The following is a 12,931-nucleotide window of genomic DNA, read 5'->3' as shown; positions in this document are numbered from 1 at the left end:
GGCACATAACACACACATGCGTGCACACGCAGCTTTCTGGGTCTGTTCCGCTCGTTTCTGGCTGGACTGTTTGTAAGATGAAAGAGAAGTTTGTAACTGAGTGAGTACAGTAAAGTCTGACCTCTTAGATAGGCCTTTGTTGTGTTATGTGTTACTGAGAATTATGAGTCTCATTTTGAACCATATTACAACATAAGAAACTGTCATTCTTAAAAACAGCAAACTGAATAATGATGGTGAATCAAAGACATTATTCACTGTCATTAGGATACGCACAGCTTGCTACTTGTTTGACACTTCTAACAGAAGTAACTGCAATTTCATGTTAGCTTGATTGATTGTCTGTCTGTTTGTTAAACAGTAGATCATCTGGATTGTTCCCATTTGGGAGAGGTATTCTCCAAAAACAATGCGTGCTGCTATTCTAACCTAAATTCACCATTTATCTCCATTTTATATTGAATCGTGCTACATTTCTCCTCTTCAGCATTACACAGATGTGATACTGAGCTGTAAGAAGGCACACACACAGACACACATACGGTATGTGTCTTGGTAATGTCATTACTTTCGTCTGACTGAGATCACAGATTTGTAGCTTCAGGGCTTTTTAGTGTCTGTATTGGAGCTCTTTCATGTTTGGCCTTAGTGATCTGTAGATTTCCTGACACCAGGAGGGTGGATCTACCCAGCATCCTTTTCTCTTTGGAAGAAAGCATATGATGCCCTGCTCTTGTCGGGCTATAAACGAGAGCTCGGTTATGTTGGCCGGTAATGTTATACTTCCTCCTGCGGCTAGTAGCTGTTGTTGGTTTGTGCAACCGAAGCAGAAACTGTAGTAACTGCTCACCAGCAGGCTAACTGAGGATTAACCACCATTCAAATGAGAGCCTGTTCTCAGGGAATTGTGCTATTGTTTTTCTTGTTTAACCAGATTATAAGAAAGTCATGGCTAACTGTAGCTTAGCTAAAATATGTACCAGCTCCTCTTAATAATAGGTAAATACCCAATTATAATGGTGGACTACTACGGGCTACATCTGATCATTACTTTTATTTCATCAAGTTATCTGCAGATAATTTGTTTTCGATCAGTTGTTTAATTATTTTAACTAAAAAATCCTATCACAACTTCGCAGCGCCCAAAGTGACATGTTTAAATGTCTTGTCTGACCAGAAGTCCAAAAAAGATATTCAATTTATTGTTGTAAATTGAATACTTCTATGTGAGAAGCTGAAACCAGAGAACGTGTATGATTTATTTTGATTTAATAATAACTGAAAATGATGATCGTTTCTGCTTCTTCTACTACATATAACAACGTGTATTGTATTGTAACATGTATTTTAAAGCTGTTAATTTAATTGATATTAACATATCAATTCAATTATTTACCTTCCGATCCACTTCCTCCCTACATGCACTCATAGGAGTGCTGGAAGAATATAAATATTTAAGGAAACGAAAAAAGAATTCCAAACTATAGTGTTATTGTGAGGATTTTGTCCAAAGTTTGAAAGTATTTAAGCAACAACTAAAACAGGAGTGTAAAATATTAAACTCTCTGCCTTACAAAACATTTAGTTTTCTCACTTTACCATTGGACATACCTTTAAATTACAAAGCCATGAGTTTATTTGCGGCTGGTTAAATAGAATCAACAGAATCAAAATCCCAGGAGCAAAACTGACACATAAACACATAGACATTTATTTGATCGTACATGCGGCTCTTAGGCCTGCCAGCAGAGAAACTATATTTTTAGCAGCATGATGCATCTCATGATGCCTTTATGATGTGTGTGCAGGGCTGCTAGCTGTGTCTTGAAGCAGGGCTGGTCGCCTGCTGCTCAGATCTCAGGTGAGGAAAGGCCTGGAATCACTCATCCTGGCAGCCACATCTGGCGCTACTTTCTCTGTCCTGTTGCTCTCAACTCTGCTCCTGAAAACAGACACCACTCTGGTTTAACCACAGAGGGAAGAAGTTATGATAATAGCAGTTATGATAATAACGTTATTGGTGGTTATTAATGAGATGGAGAACAGACAGTTTACTCAGGAGAAATACACTCCATAAGAGCACTGTATGTAATAAAACCATTGTTACTGCTAGCATTTCTTTTGTTTTTAGGCTTTGTCCTGCCGTTGCTGGAGAGCGAATTAATGCCAGGTGCAACAAGTAATCTTTCTGTTCTCTCTGTTTGCTCTGTGGATTATACATAACCACTGCTCTACTGGAAATAAAGGCTTACAGTAAATGCTGAAGAAAACACATTTTAGCTCAAGCGTGACTTCATTAGCATTGTTCGGTGTTCAAATGTATTCTGACTCTGACTTAAGGCCAGACATTTGTATCTCTCACATCCATTTATTAAATATTAGAATATTAGACAATCTCACACCTTGTGCATGCTCATAACTGCTCAACAAGTTTGAAGAATAACCTCACATGCACCCTGTACTGCTCTGCTTTTGTCTCCATTCCACATTGGATGGAGCAATCGGTTGTCAAGCTCAGCTGGTGCCAAACCCACAGTTGAGGGCAAATTCTAGCCAGATCCAGAGAGGCACAAAGTCTTCATCTGTTTCCTGTTGAACCTAGGAAATAAGGGTCAGAGTTCAGGGCAATATTTACGTTAATGGAATGACTCCAAACAGATAAAATTTCAAAACAAAAGCCTGAGGTATCCAGGAGCCGCCTGCAGTCGCACATTAGAATATAAACAAACACTTTTGGCACACTCACCATATGCCAACATCTGTTGTAGGCCCTCATTCTTTACTGCCCAGAATAATGTGTTTTGATGGAGACAGCAGACATAAACGTGAGTGAGCAGTCAGCTGCAGAAGAACAGAACGATTCTGTGCTCACTGCTTTGAGGAGCGCATCACCACAGGAGTCCATGATGGGAAAATCAGTCTGTCTAGTTTCTCACTGTATGTTTTTGAAGACAAAACTCTGCCATCATGTGTACAAATAGACGCGTATGCGCAAACACAAAGTTCCGTACCTGGCACACAACAACTGATTACATATTAAACCCTGTGGCAGCTTACAGTGTATCCAAATACAGTACACGCTAACATTTTCATAAACATAACTGTGCAGAAATGTAATCTCGTGTTGCTATCTGTATATGTTACAATTTACTGAGGTTTAAGAATTTAGAAGAAGCCACCGTTTTTTTAAGAGTCACATGGGAAAGAGCTTGATTGTTTAAATGGACAAACCCAATGTTTTCCCAATAACATTTTCTTTTTCATTTTGTGACTTTTGTACTCTTTCTCAGCATTGAGCACTTGTATAGTGCATTATAAAACAATATACCCCATTTTGTATGTTAGTTAGTAGAACAATAGATGGGGATCCCTACCGTACATGGACATGAGAATCAATAAATCAACAAGTTCCACATGGTCTCCATCATGTTCACATCATGTCATGGGATTCCAGGTGTGTAAAAAGAATCAAAGTTACAACTGCTTTGTGGGTTTCTCCCAGCCAGGTCTTTAGACAAACTGTACAACTTTGCCGACTGTGCTGGTCTGCATCTGATCCTGGGGCTGAACGCGCTGCATAGAAACCCAGACAACTCCTGGAACACCTCCTCCACGCTGAGCCTCCTGAAGTACGGCGCTGGCAAGAAGTACAACATTTCCTGGGAGCTGGGCAATGGTCCGTATAGCTACACACCACATACTGCCTACTAATTAACGCCATAAGCTACAGTCTGTAGTATGTTTGTGCTTTTACTCAGCTACTGTACTTAAGTATGCTGATATTGGTGGACAGTTTTGAAGTACCTCAACTTTACTTGATGGAACTGTCTCACCACACTAAAAGTAGAATAATTTCAATAATATTTGCTAAGACTTAGTCCTAGAACAAATCAAGAAATACTTCGACACAGTTTTAAAGATTCTTGCATAGAAAAATTAAGAATTATCAAGCTACAAGCAGAGACCACAGTCTTAGATCGGCTGTTTTAGACTTAACTTAACCAAACTGAATGTCAACACTAAACTAACATCATCTCTAAACCCTTTTCCAACACTACACAACAACCTTTTCTAACTTAACCATTTCTAAAACTGGTGAGGTGGTTGGTCTCTGCTCCTGCAGACCAGCAAACCTTTACTATCAGAAACACTTGGTACTTTGTACTTGTACATGCCACCTCTAATACATAATGAACTGCATTTCAGTGAAGGACTTTCACTTTTTCATTAGTCCAAGAAAATATGTTTGTTTATTGTCCAAAATTCAAGTGTTGTTCTCCATTAAAACTATGCTATGAGAATGCAGTTAAACTTTTGTTTCATTCATTTAAAATTTACTGGTGTAACAGCTTTGATAGACATTATTGAAAGACTAAGCAGTTTAAGGGTTAAGGCAAGTGTTCCTTCAGGGATGAAAGGAACTGCTAGTCCTCATGCCATCCTAACCATCTGTGTTCCTGGGGAGCTGCAGTGCACACAGAGCTCTGTGTTTCCCTGCTGCACATCACTTCATATTTTCATTTCAATTTTTTTCTCTAATAAAGCTCACAATAGAAACTTTTATTCTAGCCTAAGCCTAAAAGTACCATGCAAAATCTGCTGATTGGTCCATGTGAAAAATTTTGTGAGGACTCGAACTGTAGCAGACGTTCGCTTTTCAAGTAAATCACCCAGACAGTGCAGACACAGAGCACATTTGTAGATGTGGAATGAAAAGGTGTTCCTTTTGAAAATGGATAATAATATACCCGTTATAGTTTTGAGGACTGTAGCACACACACAGCTACATGTGCACACAAAACAGACATATTGAACCTTTTATTTAACAGCTCAAACACAACCTGGTACAGATATAATCACAAGGCTCTTCAGTAGTGTAGTAAAACAGCAGTGGATCTGCAAAAGTTTAGTTTTCCTCCTTTTAGGGAAACTAACTCCTTCACGCTCTTTGTTTTACTGATTCTTCAAGGCCACCCTGAGTGCTTGGACCATTCCCCTGACACTGAGTCCATCAGTCTGTATTACTGCGAATTGCCCAATTATCCCTTTTTCTACTGGCTGTTAGATACTCTCTAGGAGAGCAAGATCGGACTACAACAACAACAAATATTCTCTGCCACCTCCCCACTGTTGCTTTTATAAACTCTATCTCTCTGGCTCAGTGTACTGCATCTCCTCTTTCCAGAGCCTAATGCCTACCGCAGCATGGTGGGTCGCGCGGTCAACAGCACCCAGTTAGCTCAGGACTACACCAAGCTGCGGACCCTGCTCCAGTCTGTACGCTATTACCACCGAGCTCAGCTCTACGGCCCCAATGCAGGACGACCCCGAAAGAACGCCATCCTGCTGCTGGATGGGTAAGTCAGCAAGTAAAACATTGATTGGACAGGCTATCCAGCTGGGAAAAGGGGAAAGGTAGTGGAAAGTATGCTGCAGGTTTGGGTCTTTTACTGAGCTTTACTGTGTTTAATGCACACACAGTGTTTATGGATTTCCACTCTGCAGGTTTCAGGGTCTCAGCTCCAGTTATACCGTGTCAGCCTAAATAAAGTGTCATCTGATTGATAACGTGACTGCACAACGTCCCACCTGCTGGTTTTACCCAGAAGGTCCACCAGCTTCAGTTTGACTCTGATGGCTTATCTAACAGCCCTCTCTCAACTACAGCCTGTGCCCTCCTGAAACTGTACATACGTTTTCAGATTAACCAGATTAATCTACTCAGATCAATATGAATACCAACTTGAAGAGAGGTTAAACTGACTTGCTGTACTGATTCTGTAACAACTTTGACAAAGTTGCATTACTGGCACATGGTAATGTAGTTGCGATTAGGGAATTTGTTGTTCTTGCTTTGAAAGGATTTGAGATCCAAGTCTCCTGCCAAGTCTCCTGCCAATATAAACTGCATTCACAAACTATGTTTTTTGGAAAATAAAACACAAAAGGAAACAATACACAAACATTGGCAACATAAAACGATTATATGAGTTATCTAGACAGTTTCTTATGCCAGATTTACTCACAAACCCATGGACACACCAACAAAATGACTTAATTAATAGTTTATAACATCATAATTATGTATCTTCAACAAAAAGCTGACTCATTTTGTAATTTCATCACTTCAAGAAAGTTTAAAGTCTGTGTAAGTATATTCTCCAAACATGACCAGTGGCTGTCTGAATGGTATTGACTCAGATCCTTTGGAAAATGGTTAACAGCTCAAACTATTAAAGCCATTGTTACGATCCTAAAAAAAACAACTTAAGCTCTTCTGCCTTGAAGTTTAGGTTAACGTGTGAGTCACAAAATGAACTCTGAATGCAAATGCGTTCTCAAAAAATGTGTATCCCTGGTGCATTGAAAATAAAATGTCATATAACATGTGAAATACAAAACTCATAAATGTTTAAAACGCGAGACAGTCAAATACTGATAGACGATCAACAGTAGAGAGACAGTCTACCAAATGTCATTTGACTTTTGGCTGCATCTCTATGTAACTCAAACGCTAATTCTACCCTGATCATATTAACTCTAAACAAGAATGTAGGTATGCAGGCTACTTTTGGGTGTTACTGACTGTCTTAGTTTGTTGAAACTCTTTTTAGACAAAAAAACCCCTTTCTCAGTTCTATTGACCAAATAGATGACACCATCCCTCAAACATATTCATCATTTCCAAAACAAAGTTAGGCCTTTCTGAGCTTTTCTGTCTGTTGAAATAGAAACAAACTTGACCAAAATGGATGCATCAGTGGCCCTGTACAACAAACACAGACTGAAAATCAAACATAGATGGATATACACAACTCTGTCAGTGTGTTGGACGATCCAAATAAAGCATGACCTTTATGGAGAGATGTTTTCTTTTTCCTAAATAAGAAAATACGTAGGATAAACCTTGAATTTAGATAAAATAATACATAATTAACTCTACCCAATACTCCACCCAATATAGCATTTATAAGCAGTATTTAAACATTTAATGGATGGATTATAACACACTAGTTGTAAGCAGATATAAGCGTTTATTAACTCCCACTGTGGGCACCCATAAGTGGAGGCTGGTGTATAAAAAATAACACAGACTATATAGTACAATGCAGTTGTAATATTATAAAATATGTGGAGGAGAAGTTTAATTGTTGATAAATATTCTACATTAATAAACACTTAATAATGCCCTTATATCTGCACACACAGTACATTATAGTATGTTGAATAAATGTATAAATGTTGTACCATTACAAAACAAGGATATTTAAAGATTAAAAACCTCATTCAGATGTTCAGTGTGTAATATATGGTAAATGCAATCGGAAAATATTCAACCCCCTTACCTCAAAATACATTATAGTGATGTAGATGAAAGATAATGACAATAAATGACAAAAAAAACTCAGCAAAAAATACTTATTGATGAATATTTGAGTTATTTTGACAACAGAAGTTGACTTAACTTTGAAGTTCAAATGACCGATGTAACTATTAATCTATTATTCTACTATTATTATTCAAGCCCCAGCTTCAGTACTTTGTGGTGCATCTTTAGCTTTTATAACTTCTAACAAACGTTTTTGGTAAGTGCTGACGAGCGTCTTACACCTCTCGATCGGAATTTTACAGCATCTAGCTCAGTGATGTTTGATGGCTGACGGGCTGCTTTCTTTAAATCCTACCAAAGATTTTCAGTCGGATGTAAATCTGATGACTGAGAAGGACACTCCTCGACGTCCCTGGATCTTTTTCTCAACCAAGCTTTGGTTGACTTGGAGGTGTGCTTGGGTTCATTGTCTTGCTAAAAAGTCCAATGATCACCAAGGTTTTATTTTTCAACAGAAGGCATCACGGTCCTCTTTAAAATGCCCTGGTATTTCTGGGAATCCATGATGCCAGGTACAGGATCGCGATTGCCAGTTCCTGCCACTGAAAAACAGCCCCACATTATCAATGACCCACCTCCATGCTTGACTGTGGGGATGGCATTCTTCTGGTCATAAGCCTGGCTTTTTGAATGCCAGACATACCGCTGGTCCATATGTCCAAACAGCTCCAGTTTGGTTTCATCAGTCCAGTGCACATCTTGCCACTGAAGCACTTGTACTAGACATCATCAGGTCATCCTGTAGAGGTGTCTTGCAGTCACACGGGGGTTTCTCTTAGTTGTTCTGACTAAGGTGCTAAGGGCCCTTGATGAAATGGCCAGGCAAGTTTGTAGCTGTTCCATAGGTTTTAAACTTCCTTATAATGCTCCCAATGCTGTCTCTTGGAATTTCTTTAGAAATCATCTTAAACCCAAGGCCCTTCAAGTGAGTTGAAATAATCTCCTCTCTCAGCTTTTGTGGAAGCTCCATTATCTTTCCCATGATTGCAACTCACCATGAACACCTCCATGAGTGGGATTTATATGCAACACAGCTGAAGCAAATGCAGGATCATTATAGAGTTCCCAAAGACTTAATTATGTTTCAACTCCATTTTAGACCATAAAAGCTGTCAGACAGCTTTAAGAACAGCAATATTATATAGGGAGTTAACAATTGTGACATGGCTATCTTAACAAAATATACTGTTACACACAGATACTACATCATGCATATTCTGCGTTGATTTTATGTTTCACTCAACTCAGAAAGTCATCCAATGCAGTCTTTCTCTGAAAAATCTTTAATTGATAAATCGTTAAAATCGTGGGAGGGTTGAATATTTCTGATTGCAACTTTACATGACAATATTGATACTGTTGTGTCACAGCAAGGTCCAATAGAGTTTGGACTTTGCCACGAACCTCTTGCTGTTCTGGGTGGCTGAAAGAAAGCTGTTATCAGTGCTCTATTAGTCTGACTCCAGAGATTTAGGAGAGTTTTTTTTTACACAGATAAAAAGACAATTAGAAGTGATGAAGGTGGAATATATAGCTCTGGCTTTGTTAAATAACGAAATGTGTGCTAAAATTGTGTGCACGTATGCAAGTCCATGTGCAGATACTGGAACAGTTTAATGTCGCAATGTCCCACACACATTCTGACAGGTAGTTGGAAGACAGAGGAGAAAGACTAATTTGATATGCGTCTCCCTCCTCTCTGTACTTGAGCTACTTACATCAGTGAAACCATTAGGAACTGCTGTTTATCTCACTGAGTACTGACAGTTCCAATGTGCTCATAAATAAAAAGGTGTGTGTTTGTGTGCACCAGCGTGTGTATGTGTACCGTACAGTTCAGACTGATGGATGAGTGGTGGAAAGGGAGGATGTAGAAGATGGGTGGTGAGAAGAGGAGGAGGAGTGAGAGGACAAAGAGGAGAGAGCTGGAGTATCCACAGGTCACGGGTGACACATTTAACGACGGGGTGATTCTTGTGTGTTTGACACTGTTACGAGGGGGTGGCTCTTGTGTTTGACAGCCCAACTACTCTGCTGCTCTCAGGAAATAAGATGTATTAGACACTGGGCTGCTCAACAGTTCAAATATCAGAGCTGGACAGACTAAACAAGCCAGAGCGGTGAAAGTTTAGAGACACACATTTGTGCATGTCTGACACGCTGTTACCCCCAAATATGGAGTGATATGGGTCAGGTAGACTTGGAAACACACACACACACACACACACACACACACACACACACACAGATGAATAAACTTTGGAGGAGGAAGGCAGACAGCAGGAGGGACTGTGTAAGCGTTGAGTTTGTATTTGTGTACAGGATGTGTCATTAAAAGGTAGACTAAGTTCACAACACTACTCTGTGTGCTTAAGGGATGTTTGGAGTTTTATTTAACTAACTGAAAGCAATCATTTCAATCAAATATCATTTCAAGTTATTGTGCCTTTGGAAAACACAAGGTCATTGTGTGTTTTTCTCCACATCGACTAGATAGATTTTGCACTTCCTGGTTCATCATGAACCTACCATAGTTAAAATGTTTTGTGCAATTGATGGTTAAAATTGACATTTTGGGTGAATTCACCTTGCTTTTACTTTCTAAATAATTTAGGGTAAGCAAGAATATGTTGACAACCTGTATTAACTCCCTGTGTACCAGCCTGCCCTAAAGGTGCTTGCAATATTTCCACATCCCCAGGTCTTGGCAGTTAAGTCGGTGGGTAAAATGCTATCATAATATTAACGGCAACAACTGAAAATAAGACCCAGGCTGAATTAGTCTTCGTGTTTGAATAAAAAGTGTCAGTCAGGTAAAGATAACTCTGTTTTTGTGACTTTCAGGTTCATGAAGAATGCTGGCTCTGTTGTAGATGCAGTTACGTGGCAACAGTAGGTATTTTACCCTTTTTTTCTATTTTATTATTTTGTCCATGGAAAGCCCCAACAGTACACTACTCCCTTAACTAGCCTTCAATCTAACAGCACGTACCATGTTGTGTTTTATACCATTTTCACCACATTATATATATGCAGTAGCCAGTAGGAACTGTTATTAACACTGTTACTGAGAGAGACTGATGCATAATGTGGAGAACCGTGTTTATCCTTTAAATGGAACAACAGGAAAAGGAGCCTGAGAGAAAGATTGTGTGTGTGTGTGTGTGTGTGTGTGTGTGTGTGTTAAATTAGTAACACCTGCCATCTATTGCACATCCTGCAGGAATGTACACAGAGATATCAGTGGTTTGATCTTTTCCCCCCATGTTTTATCTGTATCTCTATACACACATGTAAAATGTGTACAAAAAGACACATGCACTGTAAGCTCAGACAAGCCCAATGTGGCTGAGTGAGTGGTCATTAAGGTGAAGGTCAGGTCTAATTAGGAGAAATTAGATGAAACGGAAGGAGGCAGGGCTGTCAGTAAGTCTTAGGAAAACACCACCCACACTGTTAAAATCAAACCATATGCTCTGGCTCATTCCCTCTGTCAATTAGCCCGTTTTACACTAGAGGTCCAGATTCCAGTCTAACCAGACTGCGTGACAGAAACTCTGACCTCTACAAAAGAAGCCAAACTAATAAAACTGGAGACCACTCATTAACACGTCTACAACACAGGTTTTACTCCACTGCAGCTGGCTTGAGTTGTTTTGAATCAAGCTTAGTAGGTAGGAAATGCAGAATTCGTTATAGACTAGTTTGAAAAGCGTATGGAGTTGTTAGAGAGTATGTCTGCCTGTGGCTTATGGTCAGAGGGGTTCTGTTGGAGCTTGCGGTGATGAAACGTGTTGGTTATGTCGTGAAATATTTGTGTATCTCCAGATCACGAAACATTGATATGTGGTTTGCATTATGTTATGACATTTGTTCCACAACACTGTAGTTTCACGTCTGCTGCATCTTGTCTCAGTTACTGCTTATCCATTTTTGGATTCACCAACAAAACATGTTCAGTATCTCTAGTCATTCTCTCTTAATCTTTCTGTCGGCCTGTCTGTCTGTCTGCCTCTTCTCTCTCTTTCCATCTTTTTGCAATATTAGGTTTTCTTTCACTTTATCTAGAGTGCGTCCATTTTTCCAAGGTGCTTGCCTGGATGTCTGGATACACAGCTGTTTTTCTGTATCTTTTCAGGGCATTTTATTCCTAACCCAGATATGTTTTATGAAAGTAAAAGGCTCAGTTCACCCAAATGATGAAAAAACATTTTCTCACTTACCTCTAGTGGTATATATCCACACAGACTCCTTTGTTTTTATTTGCTTTGGTTTTGAGATACGTTGCTGAGATTTCTGCCTCCTAGCCAATACAAGGGAGAATTTCATTTATGGTGCTCACACCACATGAAAAAAAAATCAACCAGGACATCTCACGCCAGAAACTCGTCTCCCCATTACCCTGGATAATCCACAGAACACACAGTTGACAGTTTTCATAGAGACCGTTTGTTCAGTAGAAAGTAGCTCTTGTGAAAACTGTTCACAGTGAGTTCTATGAATTATCAGGACATTGTTTCTGGAGAGCATGTCGGTCCAACTCTTTGGTCCAGGCTGAAACTATTTGATAGATTGCCATGAAACTTTTCAGACATTTATGGGTCCCAGAGGATGAATCCTAACCACTTTATTGGTAAGGATTCATCCCTTGACTTCTCTTCTATAGCACCACCATGAGTTTGACATTTGAGATTTTAAATTAAAAGGCCCAACAGTTACTGGATGGATTTGGTACAGACATTCATGTCCTCAAGATGCATGGTCATAACTTTGGCTTACATTTTATCTATAACATCACAAGATCCATCCATCCATCGCCAACCGCCTGTCCTGCATACAGGGTCGCAGGGTAAAAACGAAAGGCAGGGTACACCCTGGACACATCGCCAGTCCATTGCAGGACCATCACAAGATCTAAATGTTATTTTGTCCAATGACAGCTGTTGGCTGCTTTGTGTTTATTGCTATTTAGCAAATGCTAGCAGGCTAACATTCTGAACTAAAAAGGTGAAGTGCAGAACATCAGCATGCTAGAATTGTCCATGTGAGCATATTAGCAAGTTGGCGTTAGCATTTAGCTCAAAGCACTAATGTGCCTAACCACAGCAGCCTCACAGAGCCGCAGCATGGCTGTAGACTCTTGTTTCAGGGGCTGTGAGCAACACATAATCTCATATAAGGATATCTCAAACATGGGCAAATAAAACTAGAATCATCTGTGTGATTGGATTCCATTAAAAGTAAGTAAGAAAGAAGGTTTTTGTAATTTAGGTGAACAGTCTTTCATCTAAGACCTAATTATAACACCCATACCCTCTAACCTTAACTGTAGTGAACATGTTCTGCCTTACCTAACGGGCTGCTTCTTGGTGAGAGAATTAAGCCAGTCAAAAGTTTGACCAGACGGCTGCCAGTTCTAGCTGTGAAAATCAGAGCAAGGAAAGTGAGACAAATTTACGATTTGCTGTTTGGATGCCCCTGAGCAACACACTTAATGTGCGCCCTAATTGCTCCTACAGCAGGTAATGGTGGTGTTTTCAT

At 39.6% G+C, this 12,931-nt stretch overlaps 1 protein-coding gene across 5 annotated transcripts in view; it reads left to right on the top strand.

Moving 5' to 3' along the window:
* hpse2 (heparanase 2) overlaps positions 1 to 12,931 on the top strand; it is a 57,159-nt gene that overhangs the window by 27,825 nt on the left and 16,403 nt on the right. For all 5 annotated transcript variants that reach the window (XM_046071352.1, XM_046071357.1, XM_046071356.1 and 2 more), the window contains exons 4-6: positions 3,503 to 3,676; positions 5,186 to 5,357; positions 10,235 to 10,282. In XM_046071352.1, the coding sequence (XP_045927308.1) occupies positions 3,503 to 3,676; positions 5,186 to 5,357; positions 10,235 to 10,282 (394 nt within the window). The remainder of the gene's footprint in view (positions 1 to 3,502; positions 3,677 to 5,185; positions 5,358 to 10,234; positions 10,283 to 12,931) is intronic.

This window comes from Micropterus dolomieu, linkage group LG15 (assembly GCF_021292245.1).
Source record: "Micropterus dolomieu isolate WLL.071019.BEF.003 ecotype Adirondacks linkage group LG15, ASM2129224v1, whole genome shotgun sequence".
NCBI lineage: Eukaryota > Metazoa > Chordata > Actinopteri > Centrarchiformes > Centrarchidae > Micropterus > Micropterus dolomieu.
Note: the sequence above shows the minus strand (reverse complement) of the source record. Positions and strands in the feature narration are given on the sequence as shown.